This window comes from Castanea sativa, chromosome 2 (genome assembly GCF_040712315.1).
Source record: "Castanea sativa cultivar Marrone di Chiusa Pesio chromosome 2, ASM4071231v1".
Classification (NCBI taxonomy): Eukaryota; Viridiplantae; Streptophyta; class Magnoliopsida; order Fagales; family Fagaceae; genus Castanea; species Castanea sativa.
Window position 1 is genome coordinate 48,306,116 of NC_134014.1, and position 27,093 is coordinate 48,333,208.

Genomic DNA, 27,093 nt, shown 5'->3' on the forward strand with positions numbered 1-27,093 from the left:
TTTTTTTTTAGGGGGCATTTGCTATTGACTTGAATCTTATTTTGTACAAATTTTTTTTTTGGTCCAATGAAAGAAAGTTCCATTTGAATTTTTCCCAAACAAAATTGTACAAAATCGTACAAAATCTTGTATATTTATTTCCGTAGTGTTCAATAGAGTCTGCGTATGAATTTGTCAGCATTTATATATATTTTTATCTAAAACCCTCTGCCACAGGCAACGCAGCCTTTCGCAAACAAAATTGTACAAAATTCTGTATATTAATTTCCATAGAGTGTTCAATGGAGCCTGCTTATGAATTAATTTGTCAACATTTTTTATCTAAAACCCTCTGCCACAAGCAACGCACGCAGCCCACCAAAACAATTATCAGATTGTAGAGTGGGACCTACGCACAGCACGTTTTTATTATTCTTGATCAACGGTGTAAAATGGTCACAGCCATCGCATCACGATGTTTTGGCAACTGTTTATGTTTGCTTTTGTCCGAAACTGTGAAAGGCCAACTTGCTAGACATACGTACTAGTACTAGCTATCATTTCCGCTTTACTCTTTCTTTCTTTTGTCGTTTTGTTTATCTCTTTTATTATTGACTGTTCTGTCATAGCGAGTTATTATTTCTCATCTCATCGTGGACGATCACAGAGCAGTATTATGACTAAGACTTGATGAAACCGTAGCGGAAAGCAGTGGTAAGTTTCACAGCACATTCAGGTAGTTGACTGGTATTCTCTCTGTTTTTTTTTTTTCTTATATATTATGTGGTATATATTTTAAATAAGCAATTTAAAAAACTTTCACGCTTCTTCGCTTTCTCACTCGGTCTCTTTCTCTTTCACTCTCCTGGACTTATTATTGGAAAGACTTTTTTGTTTTCACGAGATTCTTATAAATCTTTTTTCGCTTCTTTGGTTTATTAACATCCTTTGCTTCCTTACAGATATTTCTTTTGTTTTTTTAACTTTTTTTTATTTCTTGCGTCTGTTTTTGGGTTATTTTCTGCTGGGAAGTTAAAATTCTGGATTGGTTCTTTTTCCCTGGTTCTGTTGGATAATCAAGTCCTGGGTTTCTCTTGCCTTTTGGTTTTGGTTGGGGGGTGATAAAGCTTTTTCTGGCTGTGATCTTATCCGGAAAGAAACAACAATTGTTAAAGAATTTTGGGTTTTGTTTTGTTTTGTGTTTTTCATGAGCAAGAAGATTGTTATATCGTTGTACTGTTGTCATATGGAGCAGCTCTTGGTTGTGTATGGGAGAGCCGCGTGGAAGATAATCTGAAAAGTTCAAATTTTGTTTTGGATGTGTATGAATTTGAGGGAATTGTAGTGGTTTAAGGGCTGACTAGTGGCTGTTTGCAAAGTCGGAGTCTTTTTGTCGTAGTGGTCTGAAACTGAAAGATACTAGGAGTGTTTTGAATTCAATTTCTTCTCTATAAGGGGTTTCAGTTTGGAGAGTTCTGTGGTTTAAGAATTGGGTTACGATCTTTTTGATTGTATAGGGTCTCCAGGTAGTTCAATTGCCTCATAGTACACAAGGGATTGAGCTTTTCTGATCATTGTTCTGATATCCACTAGGTAAGTCTTTTTACTGTTGTTGTTAGTATTTAAATTCCATCTCAACTTAAGAATTTTTTTAATATTTATTTATTATAATAATTTTAAATTTTAAGGATAGCGTAATTTTCAATTTTGAAGATTGTTACTGAAGGGGACCCTTTATTATGTTTCAACATAGACTCCAAACTTAGCCAATTGATCTTCAGCTCCACCTAAAGATAAAGTAATCTATGACCACTTCAAATAAGAAGTAATCTATGACCCTTAAATTCAAATTTTGGAAATTGATAGTATATTTCGGAAATAGGGAAACTTGTACACGGTCTCTAGCAGTGAAAATTTCTTAAAACATATATCAAGTTGAACTGGTCTATGGTTATGATGGGATAACTCAAGAAGTTGGTTTTCCGGTTTTGGTAGCGTTGTAACATCCTTTTGACATTTGCTTGACAATAGTTATAGTTTCCAAAGAAAAAGAGACAAGCAGTGTTATTATATTCTCACATGTGAGTTTGGTGAGCAACTCTAGTAGACCATGCATATATTCTCCTGTATGTGGAAACGCTGTATATTGCATATACTCAAATTGTTTCTTTGCATGTGAAAGGTTTATGTATCTTGATTTGATAGAGTATGTAAGATACGATAGATAGATTTTTTGTGAGGAACAGATATAAGTAATGCTTTTTATTTTTATTGAACCCAGATACAAGATAATCTCCTTTTGAATGGGGACTGATGTTGCTGAAGTAGTGGAAAAACTGCCAGATCCTTGTTCCTTTAAGGTACCACTGCTTTGGTCTTTGATTTCTCTTCTGTGGGAATTTGCTGGTTTGAATGTGCAGTCCTATTAATTGTATTTAATTCACTTCACCAATGTTTACAAGAGTTTTAAGTATTTTTCTTAAATAATTGTGTCAGTTACCTTTATTCTTTTAGTAGTTTATGCCTTGGTTAGTTTGTTGGTAAATTAGTGTCAATTACACTTAATTTACAATTCATATGAAAGAAGATTATTTTGTTTCCTTTATGGTGTTATGGAGATCCTTGTTGATGTGAAAATAGCAGCTGGAAACCAGATTTTACTATTCTTTGATGAAGATGATAAACGATGGCCCAAAATGCAGTTTCTTTAAGTCCTAGGTTTTGATCAAATTGAACATGGACATATGTTTCTGGAGAGGAAGTTTTTTCTTAAGGACATGACAAGCACTAGTTTCCCTTTGGAATCTTATGGAATGAAGTTAAAATCTACGCTCACTTTGTGTCTGACTATTTCCTTTTCTTTGACACAACTATTCTCTAATATCAGGTGGAATTATCTCATTCTGTGTATTTATTCATGATTACAGGTGCACTTTTTAATGTGTACAGAACTCCTGAAATTGGTTGACAGAATATCAAGAATATTTCCAGAAATAGAAGCGGCTCGCCCTCGATGCTCAGCAGGAATACAATCACTATGTGTGTTGAACCGTGCAATTGAGAAAGCCAAGCTACTTCTTCAGTACTGCAGCGAGTCTAGTAAACTTTACCTGGTATGTAATCTTTTCAATGACTAAGGACGAAGACAGTAGATTAATGTGTACAATTTCTGCTTTATTTCATCATAAACAAACTAACAGGAAAATTATAGAAACAAGATCTGGCTATTTGATCTGGAGGATAGCAAATTATGATTGGTCCATGTTCTTGGTAAAACTAAATAATTGTAATTATTGCATACAAGTATAAATAAATGAAGGAAGTTGGTCTATGCTGGTGGACTCCAGAAGAGATGGAAAACTGAAAAACTTGCTTCTGATAAAAAACTCATCCTAGGTGATTACTGGAGGAGTAGGGTAAGTAGATTAGGTTAGTCTGCTAATGCTAACTGATTGTTTCAGAAGTGGTTTGATTCAAATTCCACAATCAGCAATCCTTGGTGAAATTGTTTTTGCATTTTTTAATCATTTATGGCATTGTTTCGACTGGAAATTTACCTGCACTAGAACATTTTGTGGATTGTTGTTGTGATTAGTCCCAATAAGCTTGCTCCTCTGTATCCTCTTTTCATTTATTTTATTTTATACTTCATTTTTTATTTTTTAAAAACGTGTGTGTGTTAGACAGCTTGCTCCCCTGATGGAACATCTAGTAGTTGTGTCAAATCTGATGGAATGAATAACTCCATTCACTTTGTTTATAATCTCTTTTGTTGTTCTGATACTATTTATATACTGAAATCTCAATCTATATCTGATAAGGCTTGCAAATGACTTTCAGGCAGTAACAGGTGATGTGATAGTCTCAAGATTTCAAAGATCAAGAAGTTTGTTGGAGCAAAGTTTAGGCCAAATTCAAACTATGGTTCCAGTAATGCTGGCTGTAGAGGTCCGTCACATGCCCTTTTGAACTTAAATTTTTTTTTTTCATTTTCTTTTTTTTCATTTTTTCCTTTTCAATCCCCCTTCCAACCAAGATAGAAAAAACAAATATGAGCAATGGAGATATATATATATATATATATATATATATATATATATATATATGGTGGTGTTATCAGAGCAGTTCCTCAGTTATATTTTGTTTCAAAATAAATGATATTCTTGTTATCATGTTTATAATATCATGGTATAGTAAGCTAGCCACTTCACTGTCTTTCGGAAGTGCTACTTATATTAGTGCAACTGGTACCAGAAAGTGATTCTGGTATCTGATGCTTGTATCCCAGATTGGAACAGTTTAAAGAGGATAGGTAGCTCCGTTTCCCAATTTACCTGCTTTCAGTCTAGCTGTTAATTATTATTTTCCCTTCTTCCCCTTCACATATACGAAACATTCAAAAACATCTGGCAGAGCAACTATAAAATGAGATTTTTCATGATTCAACAAAATCTATGTGGGTATATAAAAAAAGTCTGAGCCTCAGTTATTTGGTGCAGCTAATGATGAAATGTCTTTTGCAGATCTCTCAAATCATGGATGATCTTAGGAGTGCAACATTTTCTATGGACTCATCTGAGGAAGAGGCTGGTAGGGCTTTGCGAGGATTGCTCCAGCACGGTGCTTCTACATCAGATTCATTCGAAACCTCTGAAGTTAAAGCTATTCAATATGCAGCTTCAACACTTCAAATTACATCCCAAAAGGCTATCTTGATAGAGAAACGATCTATCAAGAAGCTGCTTGATAAAGTCGGTGATAGTGAGGCAACAAAAAAGAAGATTTTAAAATATCTTTTGTACCTATTAAAGAAGTATGGAAATTTAGTTTTGGGAGATCAATCGGGGAATACCCGTGTTCAGCATGAAGGAGTAGTTGCATCTGAGAACAGAAGAAAGAGTCCTGTGCACAGCCAATCCGTTGAAGTGGAATCACATATAGGATATGGGCATCGCGAGGCTCAATTTGACGTCTTAAGTAGAGCTATACCCCCTGAGGAATTTAGATGTCCAATATCTTCAAGATTGATGTATGATCCAGTTGTCATTGCATCTGGACAAACATTTGAGAGAATGTGGATACAGAAGTGGTTTGAAGAAGGTAATGATACGTGTCCGCAGACTAAAATCAAACTGGCCCATCTGTCATTGACTCCAAACACGAGCATGAAGGATTTAATATCAAAGTGGTGTACAAGGTATGGAGTCACTATTCCTGACCCAACAATGAAACCAGAAGTCTTTCACCCTTGGGAAATGTCGTCCAATTCTATTGCTAGCTTTGGCAGTTCTATGAATGATATACAGTTTCCGTTGGATTTCAGCAATATGTCACTTGGATCTTTAGACACAAGTTACACCTCAGATTCATCACACCCAAAGATATTAGATGGCTTAAGTTTGATGTCTATGCAGACAAAAGAGGAGCACAAATTTCAATCCCATGCTACCATAAATGAGACAGATTTGAAATTTCTATCTAACCTTGCTGAACTTGAATGGGAATCCCAATGTGAAGTTGTTGAAGAAGTCAAAAGACATCTGAATTACAGTGAAGAAGATTATCATTCTCTGTCATCTGAGAATTTTGTGGAACCACTTGTTAGATTTTTGAAGGATGCCTGTGACCAGCGTCATATAAAAGCACAAAAAACTGGATCTCAGTTGTTATTGGCATTTGTCAGTAAAAATAGGTAATTTATTCTTTGTTGCTGATATCTTTTAATTAAGGTGATTCCTATCATTTTAAAATGCATTGAATTGGTGTGGCTAGTTCAATATGTCATCTGACTTGTAAATTGAGAATTATGAGGTTTTGACTAAGTAGGAAGGTCACTGTTATATTTTTAGCCAGTTGAGACAGTGTGATGTAGTGAGACCTTGAGTTGATTTAGGTCCTTAGCTTATTCCTAACTAGATTTTTTTTTTTTTTTTTTTTTTTCACACCATGGAATTGCACAACATTTGAACATTGAGCCATGTAATTGTTGTTTTCTTTTGCAAGTCCTTGTCCTTGATTTCTCTTTGACTATGATCATGGTTCTCTTATGCATGGGCTCATGAATGACACCTATTGCTTCATGCAGAAGTGGGATCTCATACTTACGTGAAGAAGCATATGATCTCTTGGAAACTTTACTTAATTCAGAAGACACAGAAGAGGCCCTAGTCATATTGGAAGTGTTGTCTAGCCACAAGTATTGTAGAGCTAAAATATTAGCATCTGGTGCGTTGACTTCCATCCTAAAAATGCTCGACTCCCATAGCAGTTTCCAGGAACGGATTATCAAGATTCTGTCCAATATGTCCTCAAGCAGTGACATTTGTCCACACATTGTATCTTTGGAGTGCATCCCAAAATTGATTCCTTTCTTTGGTGATAGCACCCTTGCAGGAAAATGTGCATTTATTTTGAAAAATCTTTGCGATGTAGAAGAGGCTAGGGTTTCTATTGCTGAAACTAGTGGATGCCTTGCTTCTGTTACTGCGCTACTTGAGACTGGCAGTCATGAGGATCAAGAAAATGCAGTGACTGTTCTCCTTTCGCTATGCTCTCAACGTGTTCAGTATTGTCAGTGTGTCATGGAGGAGGGTGTCATTCCTGCTCTTGTTGATATATCTATCAATGGTAATGAAAAAGGCAGGGTGGGTGCCTTGGAATTGCTACGGCTCTTAAGAGATATCGAGTATGCTGAAGATCGGGATTGCTCTGGATCTGATATTGATGCCTCTAAAGACACTACAGATCTCTCTAAAGAAAAGAAATCATCTAAGACATCTGGATTTTTTGCAAAGATACCAATGTTTTCGAAAAAGAAGAAGTGAAATTTGTGTCTTCAGATTATTTTAACCCAGTGGTGCCTCATATTATGTCAAATGAAATGGAGTCTGCTTGGTAAAATTCTCCCTTATCTTAGCCTTTAGGGATTTTCTGTTTATATGGAATGGAGCCATGATCTCATCATGTATAGTTAGTGGGTGATTGGTTTTTTGAGATCTAATACTAATTCTCAACCTGTAGCTTTTGTTAGCTTTAATTCTTAATTCATGATGTATTTGCTGCCACTTTTTAGATAATAGCTTGAGAAGAATGTACAGTTTTGTATTCCTTGATGGGCTGTCTACTTATCTTACATGCTGAAATGATTCTCTTGTGGATTTCAAACTGCACTTACTAAAACATATCTTTGTAGTTTTTCCTGCAGACTGTCATGCTTTTATTTTTGTGAGGTTGCTGAGTGCATATTAGCATATACGTACTTGAATCATCAGTAACTTCAATAAATATCATGTTTATATTAGTTCAACCATTAAGCAGGGTTGTATTCCAATATTGAGGAATAAGCAAAATCAATCCTCTTCCATGATTGCAGCCTTTCAAACTTGAAAATTTGCAGAAACCTCAGATGGAATTTGTATGCAAAGCAACTTCAATGTGAAACTTGTATTGATCATTCTCTTTCTCAAGGAAAGTAAAGTAATAATATGACTTAGCTTCTAATTTTTTGCTTAATCCTCCCAAACTGCGCTATAAGTTCTCAAACATTTCTGCTCCTTTCCCTCCCCTTATCTGTTCTCTTCACCTGGAGATATACAGGAGTAATAAGTTGGCGTGAAACTAAAACTATTATGTTTGAACCACTACCTTTCTAAGCAAAAACAGCCCTGAAAAGCTGAAACTCCCCTGTTATTATTGTTGTCCTGCTTCGAGCTCTGATTGACTGAAGCTTCCTATCATTGTTTACAAAAGGAAACGTCAGTGGTTGACTCCGTTTAATAGTAGCCCTGGGGCCAGAGCACGTGGTTGATAAAAAAATTTAAAGCAAGACGTGACTTTGATACTGGAAAAACTTAAGATAGTTCCAGAGCAGTGCTCTGCGCTTTCACATCGGGGGTGGGCCTAATGGTGGGTCTCACACCCACCCGAGAGTCCAGAACAGTGCACAGGGAGTATCTAAAAATTGCCCCTTTGATACTATTGCATAAGGAAAGAAACAAGAGGTGAAGAAATTGAATTATTTAACAATAATTCTAACACTTAACGTAAAAACACTTACTCTCACAATAAATGTGTAGATCCCATGGTAAGAATCACTTGTTGATATTATAATAATTTAGCAGTTGTCTCAAAAGTATAAAGCGATTAAAAAAAATGAAGAATTTAATTATTGAACTTGATACTAACAAGTTATGAGCCCACCAGCTATTTTCTTTACTCGGTAATTTGACCTAGAACTCATTATTGGATCGGTACGAGGATTGGTATGTAATTTCCCACAAGCAAATGTGGCACGATGATTGGTATGTATTTTCTCACAAGCAAGGGTGATAGAGACAAGATGATGTGGGTGGAGATCGGCACAGCACTTCCACTCCCATTATCTCCTACCCATTGCTTAAAAGTCAATTTCTCGTCACAGTCTGCAATTTATTTGCCCACAGCATCAGCATGTGCCCTTTCACCATCGTATCTTGAAACTATGTCCCCACCAAGCCTAATGATCTTGTCCATCCAAAATATTTTACAGTTTGGCAAGAGGCTTTACATGACTATTGGAACAGGTGATCACTAACTTTATAAAAGAGGGGAAAAAAAAAGGAAAAGAAAAGGTGAGAAGAAAGTGATAGCTTGTTGCTAATCTTTTTTGTTTGTTTTCCTTCGTGAGGACTTTGTTTTAGCTGCCTCATGATCATGATGTAAGTGGGATATTCTACCAAAAAAAGTAAGTGGGATACACGTCTTGTACTCAGTTTTATGAAAAATAATGTCAAATTGGCAAGAAAGTGATTGATTATTTAATTAATTAAAAATAATTCATTTAAAAAACATGATTTGCTTTAAGCAAATTCTTAACACGCTGCCTAAAATTAGCACACAATTGTTTACCCCTACCAACCGAGGGCGGGGGTGGGGGAGGGTGGAAGAAAAAAAGATTTCCCCCGTTAATCAAGAATCTTGTTCATTTACACCAAATCCCAAATAGCGGACATTCTCTCTCTCTCTCTCTCTCTCTCTCTCTCTCTCTCTCTCTCTCTCTTGTTGCTATTTGTTAAACAGTGATTGGACAATTTAGATTCTTTGATGAGTAGCAAAGTCTAAACTCTTTACCTATTAGGCCAAGTAGTCTTAGTCTAAAACAATTTCAACATTACCTTCGCAAAAAGGGTTTAGAAATACATGACATACACGTTACAATGGGGCTGGTGACGAGCTTGGAATGAGCGGGTTGGTAACAGGCTTGGAATGAGCTGTAAATCTAGACATTCTGAGTTCGAATATTCACTATGAGTTCTTTTGGATTATTTTATACATAGATTTGATGGTAGGGGTCGTGTATTTAAGGTTTACTCCTCATGGTAGGTCCTAAGGACCCTACCTTGGTGAGGTTCCATGTTATTAAAAAAAAAAAACGGTAATTATATTCCCCTTTCTTTAGGTTTGAGGAGAATGATACTCCATCCCAAACTTTTTTCTTGTAACATCCATTTGACCAAACTTAGTTAAATAAATTGATGTTAGAATTTATAAATGTTGTGTACTACCTGCCCATGATATTGATTAAGGATAGATTTCTAAAATTATCCTCCCTTTTAAAGTTAAAATGTTCAAAACTAACTTGCCCTTTGGTGAGGTGTGACTAAAAAATCAAGACTAGTTATCTTTTTTCTTTTTTCCTTTTTAAATTGTAATTCGTGCATGTGTTTTGGGGGAGGAGGGTTGTTAAGATATATTTACTGAGCAAATATATATATATGAAAAGAACATTTTTTTTACTAAGGTTAATAAGCAACCAAACCTTAGCACATGAAGATGGTAAATATCTATGTTTGGCAATTCAAACTTGAATAATATTAATTGAATATGTAGCCTAGTCTTTAATTCAACTCAACTTGTTGTTTATCCAAAAAAAAAAAAATCAACTTGTTTACACACCAAATATTTATATTTTTTTTGAGGGCCTACACACCAAATATAATTGAGTTTATAATATGTTGTTTTTTATTAATTATGGTTAAACTCTGGTAAAGAGATTTTTTTAAGAATTTGGAATACTTTGTTATTAATCCAATAATATTCAACATGTTTTGAAATAAATTATCCAACCGTCAAGACAAATAATATAGGCACTAATTACAGTTGCCAACCCAGTGGGGTTGGCCAAGTGGTTGAGCACTTGGTCTCAAAGTGGCTGTCTGGGGTTTGACTAGGAGCTCCCTAGTTCAAGTCCCGGCAACAGCACTTTGAAACAATCTCCCTGGGCCAGCGATTTACCCCGTTATGGGCTCACCCGTCGCGAACAGTGATTAGTCTCTGGTTGAAAGCTTTGAGTATACACTGTGGGCAACCAAGACAAATAATATAAAATTACAGTTGCCGAATTGAAGTCAAATGACAAGACACGAAACAGAATTGGTTAGAGAGGTAGGGAACAAGGTTTTGATAGTGGGCTAATGACCCACAAGGCCTGGTCCTGTCCATGAATTACGGGATTTATGGCTTATCACAGAACCAGGTTAGCCCAGAACAATTTAATGGGTTCTAAAATGTTTTTAGTTTGTTAACCTTCTGATTAAAAAAAAAAAAAACTGGTTTAAAATTGGAATAGATATCTATAGTATTTATAAGAAGATTTCCATTTTTAGACTAATTTTTTTGTGGTTCAGAAATACTCCTAAGCCTTAGGTTTAATAGGGAAAAAGCTTGAGGACAATTCTATAAAAATATTTTTTCAACTTCACTTAAAAATGCCAACAAAATAGGATATTCTCCTATTAATTCATGTCTTCAAAACAAATTTATCCAAAAATTTATTTAAAAAAAAAAAAAAACTTCTCAATCCACTTTGATGTTTCCCTCGAGACCACATTCCATTTTTTTTTTTTAACTTTATCAAGACTCACCAATTTCTTTGTTTCTCAAAAAAAAAAAGACTCACCGATTTCTTTTATTTAATTTTTCTGTATTTTTTTTAATTTCTAGTTTCCTTAATTCTTAATCTCACATACACTAGACAAAAAAAGAAAAGCAAAAAGAACATCATCACATGTGCAAAGAGTGTGATGAGGCTAGTATTATTTAAAAAACTAGTAGTTTCAATTTTGGTTCTTTCACATATACATTCTCTACACAATGAAAATTTTGAAATTTTGATGCTTTCACATACATATCTCATCAGCAGAATCTATTTTTAATTTTGAAATTTTCACATGCATGTTAACTGGTTCTGATTGATTCTAAACAAAGTATAAAGGGAAATCAGTTTAAAAGTATACTGGTTTTGTTTTTTCGTTTAGCTTGTATCATTAATTGAACCAATCGTGTGGTTTACCAAAAAAAGAATTACACATTATGCCTCTGTATCATAGTCTGATCGGAGCCAACCAGATGCTTGGAGTGTTAGAATATTGTTAGATAATTAAATTTCACATTTCCTAAAAATTAAAAAATTTTGGAACAATCGTTGATTTATTATAGTACCAAACATATCCTTTAGCTAAGACTAGACAGTTAGAATTATGTAGTTAAATAATTAATTTTTTTATTTTTTATTGATTTAAACTTTTGGGATAATTGGTAATATATATATATATATATATATATAAAACCAAAATTTCTAAAACTCCCACAATTTTTCACGTTAGCACAATAGTTAAATAAAATGATAATTTTATTTAAATAAAATTATTTTTGCTTAGTCTAAATTTAATAAGGAGTGAACCTCTATCTCTCTAACAAGTACAACTTAAACTCAAACTCATCATTTTTTTAAATAAAATAATTTTTGTTTAGTCCAAACTTAACAAATAGTGAAACTCTATCTCTTTAACAAGTCTAATTTAAATTCAAACTCATTATTATCATTTTTTTAAATATCAATCTCTCTAACAAGTCTAACTTAAATTCAAACTCATTATTATCATTTTTTTAAAACAAAATTATTTTTGTTCAGTTCAAACTTACAAGGAGTGAAACTATGTCTTTCTAACAAGTCTAACTTAAATTCAAACTCAAACGCTGATTTAAAAAAAAACTTGAATAAATCCTATATTAAGATTATCCTAAACGTGGCTTTATTTGGATAAATATAAAAATCATCAACTATCGATAAAGTTTAACTTTTTTAGATAATAGAACAATTCTACTGCAACTTCTTTAAAAAGTAATTTTCGTATATAAACCACCAAACTCTTTTTAACTGTTTTTTACAAGATAAAAAACTTGCAATAATTGAAATTATTCTTTTGAATGTAACCCATCTTTCTTTTATATTTATCTATTGTTTAGTCATATATATTTTGTTTTGTTTCAAAAATTTCAAAGCAATGAATCATCTGATTTTTTTATTATATATTTTATGGTCTTTTAGAAGTTTTAATATCTGAATTTTTTGAGTTATTTTTTTGTAATATTTGAAATTTTCTGTCACATTTTTTGTAAGCCATTGCACATTCAAGCAATGACTTCTTCATCAAATTGTAGCACAAATTGAAGTCATACAAGAACAAATCATGCAATGGTGTAAATTTTTAATGAATTTAAGATTTTATAAAATTATTTTAGACTACCTCACAAATATGTAGATTCCCGTGAATAGCACGGGTTAGTGACTAGTTTAATATAGTATGTAAGGGAGAATGTGCAAATTATGTTAACTTAAATGATTAAATTTACCAATTGTTATTAATTTAAGTTTTTGGAACAATTGGTAATTTAACGGATTGCATTTTGGAGATGAAAATTAGGGTTTGCCTAGTCTATACACTTAGATTATGATAGAATATAATTTCTATATTGTATAAAAAAAGTTTGGATAAATTGCAAATTACACCCCTAAAGTTTGAGTGTTTGGATTTTATACTCTAAAATTTCAAAATATAGATTTTACCCCCTGAAATTTGGGAGTGTTTGGATTTTACACCTTGATATTTCAGAATTTGGATTTTGTTCCCTAAATTTTAGGGGTGTTTGGATTTTACTCCCTAAAGTTTAAAAATGTTTAGATTTTACCCCTTGAAATTTCAGAATTTAAGGGTGTAAAATGCAAACACCTCAACACTTTGTAGTGGGCATTTCTGTAATTCTAGGCCTAGACTACTTCCTGCCGTGTTATGACCCAATAGTTCTAGAGTAGGAGAGTCGGGACTAGCTTGACTGAAACTCATCCCAAGTCAGCTTGTGTACAAGCTAGGATCCAGGAGAGTCGGGACTAGCTTGATTGAAACTCACCCCAAGTCAGCTTGTGTACAAGCTAGGATCCTTTTGCTGGGACCTTGGTCACGTGCCCACGACAAAATATGCTGTCACAAAAATGTTATAGAAAGATGGTGTAATATGATAAAACAAGAAGAATATGCTTGCTGTCAGGTAGAGACAATGATTAAGTCATTTTCTTAGTAAAGGGGAAAGAACACAATGATATGAGTACGACAGAATTAAGTTAATAACAACAATAAAAGAAAAGGAAATAATATCAATGCTTGACTATTAATAAAAAAAAGAATGGTTAGTCTGCCGTGCTTGGTTTTTTAAGAGATTTAAGTCCAGGAAGAAAACCACTCTTCAATGTAGACAATCTCACGGGGGAAATCCCGCCACAAAAATTGCTTGCTCACTTTGAAAGAATGGGCCTAGATGGCTTATCCTCGAATTCTTACTAGAGAGTAGGCTATTGAGAGGGAGAGAATGTAGTAGTCTATTAGTGAATGCTCCTACCACACTTCTTAATTTTTTACTCTCTGTTTTTCTTTACAATATCCATTTTCTTTCTAATTTCTATGTTACCTATTTTCTTTCTTATCTTTCGCTTCTTTTCTTTCTTGCTCTTTCTCTCTTGCTTTTCTCTGTCATCTCTCGTGCTTGCCTCTCCCTTACTGTGCACAGCCAAGACCTTTTTATATTGCCTGCCGTAATGAGTTTTACTGTTTTACTCCTGAACTACTTTTGTCCTGGCATGGGTGTCCTTCCCAGATCACCAATTGGTCTGTCAGCTGGCCAGCCATCACCACTTACCTGTACTGGTCGTGCCACGTTCCATTCCCAGACAAAAGAGTTTTGTCTTGTTTTCTTGCTCTCCGTGGCATTCCCATTTGAATAAGGGTTGGGTATTCTCTTTTACTAATTCCTATAGCATGCACCTAGTGATCCCAGCTCATATTTTCCTTTTTTGGGTGGTATGTCATCACAGTAGGATACTTCCCCCAAAAGAGCTTGAGTGAAAACTCCAGGATAGACTTCCCCCTTCTCCCCATTGCCAGACCATACCCTCTCTTACTTTTGACTCATGACCCACCGATCCTGTATTTGCTGGGTACAAGTGGGTGGTGCTTGAGCCTTGTGCATTCTCCACTTCCATGTGAGTCCATGGCTTGTCTGGTCTTTGTTGCACGTTTTGCATCTCATTCTTAACTTTTTGTGGCGTGGATGAGTCACTATTTAATTTTAAAAAAAATTGCACTATTTAATCAATTTTCCTTCAATTTTTACATATATTTTTGAAAGTCACAGAGCTCTTCTTTTCCCTCCTTCTTCTCCCTCCACTTTACTGATTCATTTGATCTCCTTCTCTCTGCTACATTTTAGTTCCTCAAACTTCACCACCTCCCCTCTCTTTGTTTTGAGTATTTGGGAAAAGTATCAGAGACGTTGAAGGTAAAAAAAACTTTTATATCGTTTCTCTTTGTTTCTTTAATGTCCATTACTGGGGTTTTCATTAAACTTAAAAACCGTGTTTTTATTGAATTTATTTTAAAGTCTGAGGATTTTCATCTGGGATGCACGGAAGCGACAAAATGGCCGTCGCACCCGCGTCTGACGCGTAAGCGAAGCCGCTGCCTGCGCGTCGATGCCACGTCTTTTTTTTTTTTTTTGGTTTCCTGACTCGGGGCAAACTCAGGCTAATTTGCGTCGACTCAGTCTGTATCGAGCGTAACTGCCGAAACACACCGGTACCTGCGCTGAACTGGCAGATTCAGGCCGAAATTTAAAAAAAAAGGTGCAAAACGCACCGTTTCAATCTCTGTTTTTCAATCTCAACTTACCGAAATGGCCGAAAAAAGGCTGAAATCATTAGAGCACAATCACAGATGGCACCACCAAGCTTTGCTGATCTGCATCTTGGATTCTTTCGGGGAAGAAAATTAGAGCACCACCACAGTCACAGTGGGTTTCTTCTTCATGCTCTCTCTCTCTTTCTCTCTGCTGATCTGCTTTGCTTTTTTTTTTTTTTCTTCTTTTCTTTACTTCTTCATTCAGTCCGCCAGTGGTTTATTTGTTCAAATAAGATTTTCTTTACAATCTGCTTTAAGTCCTACACGTGGTGGGTTGCACTTCAAGTTGTATTCTAAAGCAAAGTTATACTCCCCAACCTACACTTCAATTTTTTTTTTTGGATAAGAAGGTAAGCTCTTATAAATTAAGATAATCAGATTGGAATACACTCTCCAACTCAGAGGGTAGATCTCCTACCAAAACATCTAAACCTGTAGATGAAACTGCTCTTCTAGCGAGGGCGTGGGCTAACTTATTCCCACCCCGCCGCACATGAGAGAAACTACAAAAATGAAACAAACCAGCTTGACGACGGGTTTCCTCAACCACATTCCCATATAACGTGTTGCAGCAACCCGAGGAATTCAGAGCCGAAACCACTCGGAGGCAATTACCTTCCATCACCACTTTAGAGAGGCTTAGTTCTTGCGCAAAAAGCAGAGCACGACGAGCAGCCAAAGCTTCAGCCATTTCCACAGAAAAAGGAAGTGAAATTCTCTGAGATAAAGCCGCAATCATCTCCCCATCTGAATCTCTAATTGCCACTCTAATGCAAGCACAACCCAGATTCTCAAACCAGGCAGCGTCATAGTTCACCTTGAAGGCACCCACTGGAGGACGAGACCAGCCCACCTGGACCCCAGGACCTCTCGGCAACACAACTGGCTTGTACAGGTCCAGGAATTCCCGAACCAAAGTGACAGCCCTCTCACCCAGCTCTAGCAGCGGCCAAGTGGGTTGATTCTCCCTCAACTTGTTTCGCCCCTACACTTCAATTTAGATTACAGTTTGCTACAAGTCCTACAGGTGGGACCCTGGTGTGATTTTTCTGACTTTGTTATTATTCATTTAATTAATTAATCTATTATATGATATGTAAATATAATAAACTATTATTAAAACTAGTACAAATAAACTGTCTAATTTTTTTTAATATAAAAATATATAAAATATAAATAAAAATATTTTTAATAATTTTTTAATTGCCACATCCCGCCATACCCGCACCCTATTTTTTCAAAAAATTGCTGAGTCTTGCACCTGCACCCACACCTGCACCTGAATCCTAAAACGCACCTGTGCTTCTTAGATTTTCATGTTGATGTTGATAAGGGAACTATAGAGCTGGTGAAATTTTCTAATTGCATTTGGGTTTTTACTAAAACCCCAAAATCTTTAAATTTAATATTGGGGCTTTTCTATTTTGGTTGAGGGCTTGTTTGGGGTTTACATATCTTGTAATTGGTACTTTGGGGAGTTCAATGCATGAGAGATTATAGTGATTTGTGGGTTCATTTGGTTAGGATTGTGGAATTCCTGTAAGATCCGGAACCTAAATTTGAGTAATTGAGATTTTTATTTTTATTTTTTTGGCCTGAAAAAGCTTAGTTTAATGCTTGTGTTTGAGTAATTTGTGTTTTTAAAATCTTTATTAAAACACCCATATGCCTCCTTTTTTACAATTAGTTTAATGATTGTGTCTGTGTTTAGGGTCATATGTTTTGTTCAAAACCAGTCCCTTTGTTATGAAATGATCTAGTATAGAATCTATAGATATAAGCTGGGTCATCCACTATGTAAACGGCTGAGTCTAATTGTTGTTGTTGTTGGGTCGTGAATGCCAATTTCGATTGGTTTATAGATCATTTGTTTTCATTTGGCTACTTGTAATTTATGATTCTGGAATCTTTTTTTTTTTTTTTTGTTGGTTGTTGCTGTTATGTTTGTTTAGAATTTTTACTGTTGTAGAATAGAAACTAGATTACTGGTTCATGAAAAAGTAGTTGACAAAGTGTGTTTTAGAAGTTTTTAACCCACGAAATATGTCTTTCATCGAATGGTTAGTTAGTTTGTGTGTGACTTTGTTCATTTCTTGAAATGACTTCGGAGATGTGAAATTTTGAAGGAAATAAAAAGTAAAAGAAAATATATCTGATAAGGGAATTAATGTCTAACAATAATAATCGTGTGTTAATCTCCTTGTTGGTTTGGAATGTGTTGATGGTTATCTTCAGTTCTACTGGTATAAGTATTGGTGCTACTTTTTTTAGCATAAATGAATATAGTAATGATAAGAATGACATTGGGCTACTATCATCTCTAGTAGTTATATGTAACTTACTGAATTTTTAGTAAAGAAAAGAAAAGAGAACATCTGACATGGATAATTTGATTGGCATATCCCCCCTTCCCCATCTCCTCCTCATGATGAAAAAGACTGTTTTAAGGAACAACCATGCTAGAACTAGTTAGCACTAGATTCACTGTTTTAGATAACTATTCTGTTTTGAAATTTAAAACTGCAAATTAAGAAATGGAGTTAAGTTAGTAGTTCTCATGGGATGAAAATAACATTACAAGACTGTGATTTCTAACACGATCAAGGCCTTTCCTTTTCAAGTGGAACCAGCACTTAGCAGTATACCAAATTAATCCCAGTCTACTTCAATTTTATTTTACAAAATTATTACATGTGTAGATAATTTTATATTCTTAATTTTGACTGTTATGGTTTTTATTCAAATAGCTTCTTTGTTACAAAGGTCAGGTCCATTTTTTAGGGTTTATGTTTGATCTCTCAATAGATGAACACCCTTTCCAAATCAATATATATATAAAAGCAGAGACCTCATGCGGTAGAGCTTGAGGTTCTGCCAAGTGGCGTCTTCTATGGTTAACTCTTTTATTTAAGCCATCTAGCTTCTTTTTTTTCTTTTTCTTTTTCCCTGTTAAAAGTTAATGTTATTACACCTCACTCCTCTCTTTCAATTGACTATAAAAGATTAAAATCACGTTTAAAGGTTTTCAATTGATTATAAAAACGTTTAAACTTTCAAGTATGTCTCTTAGGAAACCCCAACGTCTCCTTAATTACACAAGCTCATTTATTTTCACCTCTTGCTATTATGAGTTCTAACCCTTCTTATTTCCATCTCAATCTCCTCTGTTTCCCATACATTTGGTCAAACAACCAAAAAACCAATCTTTCCTAAACTATGTGGTGGAATCTCAATCTTAAAGGATTTTTGAATGACAGCAAAGGGCCTCAATTCCACTACGGAGATGTTCTCTATGCTTGGCATGACATTGATTTTAACCGGTCCCTAAAATTTCACTTTGTTTCTCTAAAACTAAATTGTGATGCTATTTCTCTTTCTCATCTCTGCTTTTAGGGGAAAAAAAGAAGAAGAAGTATTACATGTACGGCAAAAGATTGCAGGTTGGATTGTTTGAACTTAGGAGGAAAGGCCACTGTTTACATGTAAAGGGTATCTCCCTCTCCTTCCTTGCTTTATTAGAGAAAAGTTGGTAACCAACTCTCCTTTCTGTCAAGCTTCCTTTTCTATTCCCTAAGATTCCCTTTTTGTTTCCATTAAAAGTAACATCTCAAAGATTTTTGCTGCAAATTTTTAAAATTAAATGAATTTGAATTTTGGGTTTCTATGTGGTCTTTTAATATTTGGAATGATTCCAAGAATATAGGTCCGACCCGGAAGAATAGCCTCAAGCCAAACGGCCGACCTGTCAAGGACATAAGAAAACCATCATTTGGGGTTTTTTATTTTATAAATTTTGTTAGTTAAATTCTTTAAAAAACGATTTGGGTTTTTTTTTTAATAAATTTTTTATGGTTTAGTTAAATTTTTTAAAAAAGAAATCAGTAAGAAACTTTTTTTTTTTAAACAAAGAAACACAATTTCTGTTAATCCATATCTAGATTTTTGTAAATCCGAATGGATCCTACAGATCTAGGATTGAAGCCAAACACATAATCTGCTTATGAAATATAAAATTTGAGAAGCAAATACTTTAGTGTCAAAAAGAAAGTAAAGGCTCAAGTTGATTTTTTTCTTTTTGGTGCAGGTAGAGTTGTCCAGGGCTCTAGGTAATTGGTTGTGATCTTGGGCCCTTGACATTAGTCATGTAAAATAAGTGTAGGTACATAACTAGAAGTCTAAGGTAGTGTATTTAATACAACATATGCAGAGGCATATGTGTTCATGACTTTTGCTGGATGTCAAAGAAGCCACAAGATTTTCTGATGGTAGTTAATCAAGGTAAATTTATATCTGATGGTTCAGCCAAATCCCACAAATCAAATGAATGAGTTTTGATACTTCTGAGCTTTTGAAAGTGGCTTTCCCTATTAGAATACCTTTATGGACCTAAAATACATAGTTAGCAATCTCCAAACCAAGAACAACCAATTCCCAGAGTTGCGGAACTCTATAAACACTATAAATGGCAATGGAGTAAGAACTAATACTACAAAATCATATATAACTACACACCATAACTGTGTAAAAAACCCAAGCTATAAGTGTCAAGCTTCTATTATGTATGGCTACTAAAGGTGAGGTTAAGTAGTGTATTAACAGTTGATCATTATTTTGCAAGAAGTAGAACCCAACATAAATAATGTTATAGTTGGTCTTAAGTAAAAAAATTTCATCTCTTAGCCAAATTTTTGGAGCCCTTTGCCATAAGAAAAAAAAATTTCCTTTTGTTTAATACCTTTTATCTATTTTTTACTGCCTATTCTCTTCCCTACTGAAAATTTTCTTGTGTTTAACGGTTGCCTTAAAATTTTTCATAATTTTTTGTTTTAGGTATATTAGAGCTTGCCAGATGCATATTATCAATTTTGTTGTTAATACATACGCTCTCTAAAAAATTTATAACCTGAAATGGTTAATCTTAGTTCTTATCCTTTCAATCTTTGAACTTTCTTATTTTCTATTTATTTTACCTTGGTTGGATCATGGTCCCCAAAGACTCAAACAAATTTCCAATGATTGTATTGTTTGCACCTACCTCACTTCAATCAGTTGTATATCAAGTGTTGCTCAAGATTGAGGGTTGGCATGCCTATCCCATAAGGTTAAAAAATTAATTTTTTATCCTCTTGGCATGCCTATCTCACTTCAATTAGTTTTTTTATCCTCTTAAGTTTTATCAAGCAGCCTAAAAAATTAGTATAACTACTGATTCTTTAATTTTTATGTTATTATCATAGTTTTAGACTATGAACCAGTTCCAATTAGAAGTTGCAACTTAGCATATGACATTCTTTGAGTATTTTTCAAAAACTTACTATCAAATTTTGTCATTACCGCTACTTTTCTTGACTATGTGAAATTCTTTATGAATCTATTAGTTATCCAACTTGGATCATGATTTCAATAAAGTTTATCTATGAAAGAAAATTCACAGTCTCCTTTTTCAAATTTTCTTTCAGGCCTTAGCTATGGTGTTTGATTACTACATAGGCAATGCTTTTATAACTAATGACATATTTGCAACACTTGGATTGAAAATTCATGGTGGCAAAAATGTCCCTTTTGTGTGGAACATTTTTAGGGTATTAGTTCTTGGTATGTATTCAGTATATTCTGGAGAAATACACAATGAGATTTCCAAGTAGAAGACTTGGTCTTGGTGCCAAAGAATATATTTCTTAGTTAATTTGGCCATAGATACTGTGTATTGGAAGCTTCAAGGATGCCAAAAACTCATTATAAATGAATCATTACACTACTATTAATAAGTTGAACGATGGTGAGATATCTCTCTTTCATTTTATTTATAAAGATGGTCGTGGTTAAACAAAAATATCTTCCTTTTGAACTCTATTCCATAGTGATACAATGATTGAGAAATTAATGTGTTGGGCATAATTTGGTGGTTTACATACAAGACTTTACTACTCTTAGGAGTACTTTGGGGCATATTTGTTAAAAATTCAATACCATGTAGCTCCTTGACAATTAGTAGCTTTGTTGTAGCTAGCTAATAAGATTCAAGAAATACTTGGAGTAATTTACTTCATAATGATTTGGAATTTAAGGGTGTGTGTTTTGCCCCATGTTGATGAAATATGTAGTTTGGTATCTATTTCTGAAACCATTCATTGCTAGATATGAGTTAGATTTCTTCTCCAAATAAAAATAGAAAGAAAAAAAACAATAAGAGTTAGGTTAATACTCACAAACCAAATGAATTATATGCTCACTCTCTTTCAAAGGATGTGAAAATAATAATTGTGCGTGTAACTTAAATAATTAAATAATCATGAATTCACTCACGCAATACATACATATTCTTAGTTATGTTATGCTTAGTAATTTATGTTTCTTTTTTAATAAATAAGATAATTGAAGCTAATTATGTAACTATTATACCACAAGATTACATATTTTATATGGGTTATAAAAATTAGTTATAAATTATTTGAAAGTGAAATTATAAAGCATCCGCGCATCGCGCGGGACATCATCTAGTAACAATAATATTAACAATTTTGTTAGTTGCCCGGTTTTGAAAAAATGTGTGAAACTAGCATCTCGAGTTTCTAAAACTCTAGATTCAATTGGAACTTGAGTTTTTGAAACTCGAGACCCAAGCGGTAGAAGCTGACATGGAAAAAATTCCACGTAGAACTTGAGTTCCACCATTTTTTCCTTTTGCGTAGACCTTGAGTTTTAGAAACTCAAGTTCCATCATTTTTCCCCTTCAGATCATCCTTCGTCTTCCTCGCGTTCTTTTGAGTCAGACCCATTGTTCTTCTTTGTGCAGATCGTCCAATCGAAGCTCCAATGTTCTGGGTTCTTCCTCTATTCTTCCCTCTGTTCTTCATCGTCAGATCATTCTGAGGTTTCTTCATCATCTTTGTTCTGTTCTTCTTCTACTGGGTTCATCTTCGTTCTGTTCTTGTTGTTTGATTTTCGATCAGTTCGGGCTTCATCTTCTTCGTTTTGGGTTTTTCTTCATCTTCGTTCTGGATTTCTCTCTTCTTCAAAGTTCGGCTGGGTTCGCAGCTCATCTCTTTGGTAGAACTCGAGAGTCTAAGAGACTCGAGATCTATGTGGCATTTCTTGATATTTTTGTCCAAGTAATCAGTTCAAAGCAAGTCTTTGAGACTCGAGTTTTAAAATAGAACTCGAGCTTCTAAAACTTGAGACGCTAGTTTGTTAATATGTTTCAAAGGTGTGTTAACTTACTATATTTCCCTCCCTCGCTGTGCTAGTCTGAAAATTCCCTCCCTCAATAGATTGCAGGTTCCTTGAGAGATTATTAAAAGACTAATAGCAACAAAATAAAAAGTTAGGCTTATGGCGACGGAATTTTCAGAGGGAGAAGAAGAAGGGAAAGTTACTGGTGGGAATCAGGTGCTGATAGTGGAAGATGACCTTATAGAAATGGGGAAGGCTGCCTGGAGTGTAAGCTCTTGCAAGCTCGGCAATGGTGTCTCTGCCCTCCGAGATGAGAACCTCGAGACCTATTGGCAGTAATCAATTACAAAATCTCTGTAACCGAACCTCTCTCTCTGTCTTTGAAACCCTGATTACATTTTCTGTTTTGTCTCAGATCAGATGGTGCACAACCTCATTTGGTTAATATTCAATTTCAGAAGAAAGTTAAGCTTCAAGTATGTCATATGCAGATTTTTATTATTTATTTTTTTATAATCCTTTTTTAAATCTTTAATTTTTTTGTTTAGTTCCTTTGTTTGTGTATGTGGGTCAATAGCAATTAATGGGGTTGTTTGTTTATGAAGTTAGTTGTTCTTTATGTGGATTTAAAGCTTGATGAGAGCTACACACCCAGTAAGATCTCCATTCGTGCTTGCGATGGTTTCCACAATCTGAAGGTAATTTCTTTGATTTGGGTTTTTAAGAATACCCTTCAAGCATTTATTTTAATAGTATTTAAATTGGAACATGTTCAACACAAGCAGTAATCTACATTTTTTTTTCTTTTGTTTTGTGTTTAATTTGCTCACCAAGACTCAATTTGGTTAATCTAGTTCTTCTCCCTGCAAATATCTTTAGGAGATAAAAACTGTGGAACTTGTCAAGCCAAGAGGATGGGTATAAAAGCTTACAAGAAGAGAAGAACAAAACTGCATTAATTGAGCTAGAAAGATATGAAGAAGAAATTATTTGGGAATTATTTAGGCAGATATATACCTTAAGAGTGCAGTAAAGTCCGGATGTTGATGAAAAAAGAGGTCCCTAGGTTAGCCAACCATAACCCAGAAAAAAAATAAGATTCAATGGGTGGATGACATACTGGAATTCAGTTTCTTAGAAAAGATCCATTGCTAAGTACATAGGAGATGGAAGAAACCATGATGTAAAAGCTGGAAAACTTGGACTCACTTGATATTTTGTTGGTTGACAAAGGTAGTAGTGCTATCATGTAGAGTAAACTCGTAAATATTTGCAGATATAGACACAATAATAGTCCAATTGGCCAGCAACCAGAAATTTCACACAGGCTAAAATGAAGATGGCTTACCAAAAATTTGGAACTTGATATCAGACATAAAATGAAAAGATGCTCTCTTTTGACTTGAATCTCAAGTTGTCCCTCTTTCTTGGGGACATTAAACATGTCATTAACAGACAAGTCAAATGATAGAATTTCAAAGCACTTTGCTCAAATCCTTTGTCAGCATTTTGAAGTTTGAAGGGGTGAGAGCCTGTTGATCAAATGTGACCTTTTATTGTAACATTGAAAAATAACTGGCATCTTTAAATTAACGAGGCATTCCACCACATCCAGTGCTAGTAGAAGTTTTGGCTTCTTGCAATTGTTAACAGACAGATGTATAAATGAAAGGTTCCCCAACTACAGAATAAAAAAATTCCATTCTTTCTAATTTGTGGTTTTAACTTTTAATTATTATGGTGCTGTGCGTTGAAGTAGATGAGGCAGAGACTTGAGGTAAGCATAAAATCCCTAAGCATTTAGCCTTGTCCAACAGAAATCAATCTTTAGTCCAAACATCTAGGCATTATACTGAAACAGTGATGCAAATTCAACGTCTAATGAAAACAACAATACAACTGCACAAAAACCAAAAGTAGATATAATAAAACATTCATTACAGTTTTCCAAATATCTATCATTGAGCTCATCTATAGTCTTAAACGTGTGAAAGAGAAAATCTCCAAGATGCAGGATTTCATTCCAATGCATAGAAGATGCATAAGGAAAAAAAAAATGAGCAGCATATAAAAAGATAGATTAATAAAACCTTCAAGAATCCAACTTCAATGACAATCATAACATGTCCAGGGTCCTCAAGCTTTGACTGACATCAATTTGCCACAAATTTTGAACATACCAAAGAAGAATGAAATATTAGAAGATGAAGGATGGTGCCTGACTTATCAAGTTCGACAATCTTCACAAACACAGTCATTTTGTTCTATTGCATTGTAATCACAGTATTTATAAAATCAAGAAATCTAGTAAGCACACAAAATAGAGAAATTTGAAGGTTCTCTTTAGTTAAGAAGGATACATCAAAAGAGAAGAACATGAGATTGGAGGAAACTCACAAATTTTAATGAACTTCAACAAGATAGGAATCAAATCAAAAATGGTAGTGTATTAGAATTTTTTTTTCATATTTATTATTAATATTTGATTGCAGCTCATTTGCATCAAGTCACATCATAGAATTCATGTTTGTGATTTTAGCCAATCTGATGTAGATATGAGAGTAAGGAATAAGTATACCACTAATGCTTGGGAAGCCTAATTATACCATTGTTAATTGTCAATTACAATTGTTGTTTATGTTATCATTGTTATGTATTGAACTGAAGTAACGAACCTATATACTTGGCCTAAATTGAACATGACCATGCCAAAATTTGAGATGCATATCCTTTTGAGTCATCAAATATGCCTAGACCATAAGAGTTTCTAAGTTTTAATTTTTTTTTTCTTTGGTTGAGATTATGAGTTCCTTTCCAAATATTATTGATAATTGTGAATTGAAAAGTTTCATAATTATTTTCCTTCTTTTTTATATATATTTTTAATTTTTTACATCCTATAATGTGGTTGATATGGTATGGCTAGCTTCATATTACACTATAAAAAAGTGCAAGTATATTTTCAGTTATTGAATGATTATTGTTCTGTCATAGGTTATTGAATTATTTTAGTCTCATATTATCAACGTTAAGCAGTTTTCAAAGCTTAGTTTAAGTTGATGAATTTTTATATTTTTTAGAACTTTACTTTAGATTGGTGTGATTTAGTTTTGTATTTTTATGATGGTATTTTTTTTTCTTTGATTTAATAGATGTCATCTTATTACATTATAAAGATAGTATATAAAAATATATCATTATTATATTATATAGCATGAATCAAGTAATTTGATATTTATTAGTATATCTTATATTTTTACTCTTTTTGTTCTTATCTTAGTTTTTATAATCTCTCTCTCTCTCTCTCTCTCTCTCTCTCTCTCTCTCTCTCTCTCTCTCTCTCTCTCTCTCTCTCTCTCTCTCAATTTTTTTACTATTTCTTGCAACTCTACTTTAAGTTGATAAATCATTGTATTTTTTTATAACTTTATTTTGGGTTAATACGTTTTAGTGTTATATTTTTGAGTTTTCCATCACAATTAATCTTTCCCCCTCTTATAGTTTTAGCTTGATTTTTGTTTGAGTTAGTTATTTTGTAAATGAGAATTTGAATTTATATAAAAAAACAAATAAAAAGTCATGGCTATGTATTTGAATGTGTCTATTAATTATTTAAGTAACATTAAGTGCAATTTTGTTATGATTTTTTATTATCATAATAATCTTTAAGAGAATGAGGAATTTGAATGATTTATTCAAAACTTAAAAAGTTTAATTGTACAAGAAAAAAAAAAGATAAACATAGTACATTATAACATAATTTTGAATAATATGGATCACCTCATAAAGGAATAACATCAATTAAACGAAACCCAAAATAATAGAATGATATATTTGTAGAGTTAGAAAGATGAAATAATTTTAGAAATTGTTTAATTTTTAAGGAGACCAAAATTATCTTCAACAAAATTAAAAAAACAAATTTTATTATATACCACAGTTATAAAATAATTATTTATTCTAACGTATCGCGTGAGTCTGCAACTGATATTGAATGTTGATTAAGTTGACTATCAAAGAATTACTTAGGATGGACATAAACGCTTGTCTTTTCGTGTTCAGTTTGTAGAAGCAGAGGTATATAGAGACAAGAGGATCAAAGGATATGCAGAAGAAGTAGGATCTAAGGTCTTTGAGAAAAGCCAGAGAAGCTTCAGCGATACTTCAAAAGAGAATTCCAAGGCCACTGATAGCCACAGCTTAGCAGAAAATGTGTGTAGGAAAAAATCTCTTTGTTAGTTAATGTCCATGATGAAAATCTCAAAATTGTAATGTCCATTATATACAAGCAAGGAGGAAATTAAAACGTAAAAACGAAGATGAAATTGTTTGTAAGATTTGGTCCCGGGTCAGGTGATAGCTAAATCGTGAGTAAGGCTGGTAAGATATTGACATCAACTACATTCAATCTCTTCAAATACTAGTCGAGGTAATTGAAACTTCTCTACCTTGTACGTTATGTTAACTCTAGCAGCTTTTGTGTTTAGCACTAAAGTAGAATTTGATTTGACATGCAGTTCTTGTCAATGAAACTTGCTGCTTTAAAGCCGAAGATAAAATATTAAAATCTGACATTGTTGACGTCTTTTTTAAAAGAGGTAAGAATTCAATAGCTTTGTATTCTCCTTTGAGATGGGCTAGGACTTCTTTCAGATGCTTCTTTCTTTAGGTGCTATTCTACGTAGTTTCAACTTTCAAGATGTAAATTATATGGACAAAGAGGTGGCGAGATGGATATAAGGCTTCAAAAGCATAATATTTGTATACTTTTATGATCTCACAACAAATAAGTTCGCCAAACTCCCACACACAAAATATGCGGCAATTGAAAATTTTGCAAAAATTATATCGTATATTTGTAGAAAATATACATAAATGGCCTAAATATTTTTAT

At 33.8% G+C, this 27,093-nt stretch overlaps 3 protein-coding genes across 5 annotated transcripts; 2 read left to right on the forward strand and 1 right to left on the reverse strand.

The window, feature by feature from the left end:
• Positions 1-549: 549 nt before the first annotated feature.
• On the forward strand, positions 550-7,091 carry LOC142624711 (U-box domain-containing protein 5). 2 transcript variants are annotated; one of them, XM_075798426.1, is made up of 7 exons: positions 550-693; positions 1,497-1,572; positions 2,261-2,339; positions 2,907-3,092; positions 3,820-3,927; positions 4,503-5,671; positions 6,065-7,091. In XM_075798426.1, exons 3-7 carry the CDS (start codon positions 2,283-2,285, stop codon positions 6,801-6,803), a joined length of 2,259 nt encoding a protein of 752 aa, XP_075654541.1. In that variant the 5' UTR covers positions 550-693; positions 1,497-1,572; positions 2,261-2,282; the 3' UTR covers positions 6,804-7,091. The 2 variants fall into 2 exon arrangements, with proteins under 2 accessions (XP_075654541.1, XP_075654542.1); XM_075798427.1 differs by lacking the exon at positions 550-693 and adding an exon at positions 701-715.
• Positions 7,092-15,384: 8,293 nt separating this feature from the next.
• Positions 15,385-18,329, reverse strand: LOC142625444 (uncharacterized). Its single transcript, XM_075799100.1, has 2 exons — positions 18,219-18,329; positions 15,385-16,011 (listed from the first exon to the last, which is right to left on the reverse strand). The coding sequence occupies exons 1-2, from the start codon at positions 18,327-18,329 to the stop codon at positions 15,385-15,387; spliced, it is 738 nt and encodes a 245-aa protein (XP_075655215.1).
• Positions 18,330-22,321: 3,992 nt separating this feature from the next.
• Positions 22,322-27,042, forward strand: LOC142625885 (anaphase-promoting complex subunit 10-like). Of its 2 annotated transcripts, XM_075799628.1 has the most exons (5): positions 22,322-22,534; positions 22,615-22,675; positions 22,805-22,897; positions 26,262-26,628; positions 26,717-27,042. In XM_075799628.1, exons 1-4 carry the CDS (start codon positions 22,359-22,361, stop codon positions 26,436-26,438), a joined length of 507 nt encoding a protein of 168 aa, XP_075655743.1. In that variant the 5' UTR covers positions 22,322-22,358; the 3' UTR covers positions 26,439-26,628; positions 26,717-27,042. The 2 variants fall into 2 exon arrangements, with proteins under 2 accessions (XP_075655743.1, XP_075655744.1); XM_075799629.1 differs by lacking the exons at positions 26,262-26,628; positions 26,717-27,042 and adding an exon at positions 23,079-23,875.
• Positions 27,043-27,093: the final 51 nt, after the last annotated feature.

Excerpts from the sequence above, each read along its gene's own strand:
- LOC142625885 (XM_075799628.1), top strand. The coding sequence starts at position 22,359 with ATGGCGACGGAATTTTCAGAGGGAGAAGAAGAAGGGAAAGTTACTGGT. Across the intron at positions 22,535-22,614 it reads AACCTCGAGACCTATTGGCA|ATCAGATGGTGCACAACCTC; the intron begins GTAATCAATTAC and ends GTTTTGTCTCAG. Across the intron at positions 22,898-26,261 it reads ATGGTTTCCACAATCTGAAG|TTTGTAGAAGCAGAGGTATA; the intron begins GTAATTTCTTTG and ends TTTCGTGTTCAG.
- LOC142625444 (XM_075799100.1), bottom strand. The coding sequence starts at position 18,329 with ATGCCAAGCATAGAGAACATCTCCGTAGTGGAATTGAGGCCCTTTGCT. Across the intron at positions 16,012-18,218 it reads TAGGAAAGATTGGTTTTTTG|GGGCGAAACAAGTTGAGGGA; the intron begins GTTGTTTGACCA and ends ATTGAAGTGTAG.
- LOC142624711 (XM_075798426.1), top strand. The coding sequence starts at position 2,283 with ATGGGGACTGATGTTGCTGAAGTAGTGGAAAAACTGCCAGATCCTTGT. Across the intron at positions 2,340-2,906 it reads CAGATCCTTGTTCCTTTAAG|GTGCACTTTTTAATGTGTAC; the intron begins GTACCACTGCTT and ends TCATGATTACAG. Across the intron at positions 3,928-4,502 it reads CAGTAATGCTGGCTGTAGAG|ATCTCTCAAATCATGGATGA; the intron begins GTCCGTCACATG and ends TGTCTTTTGCAG.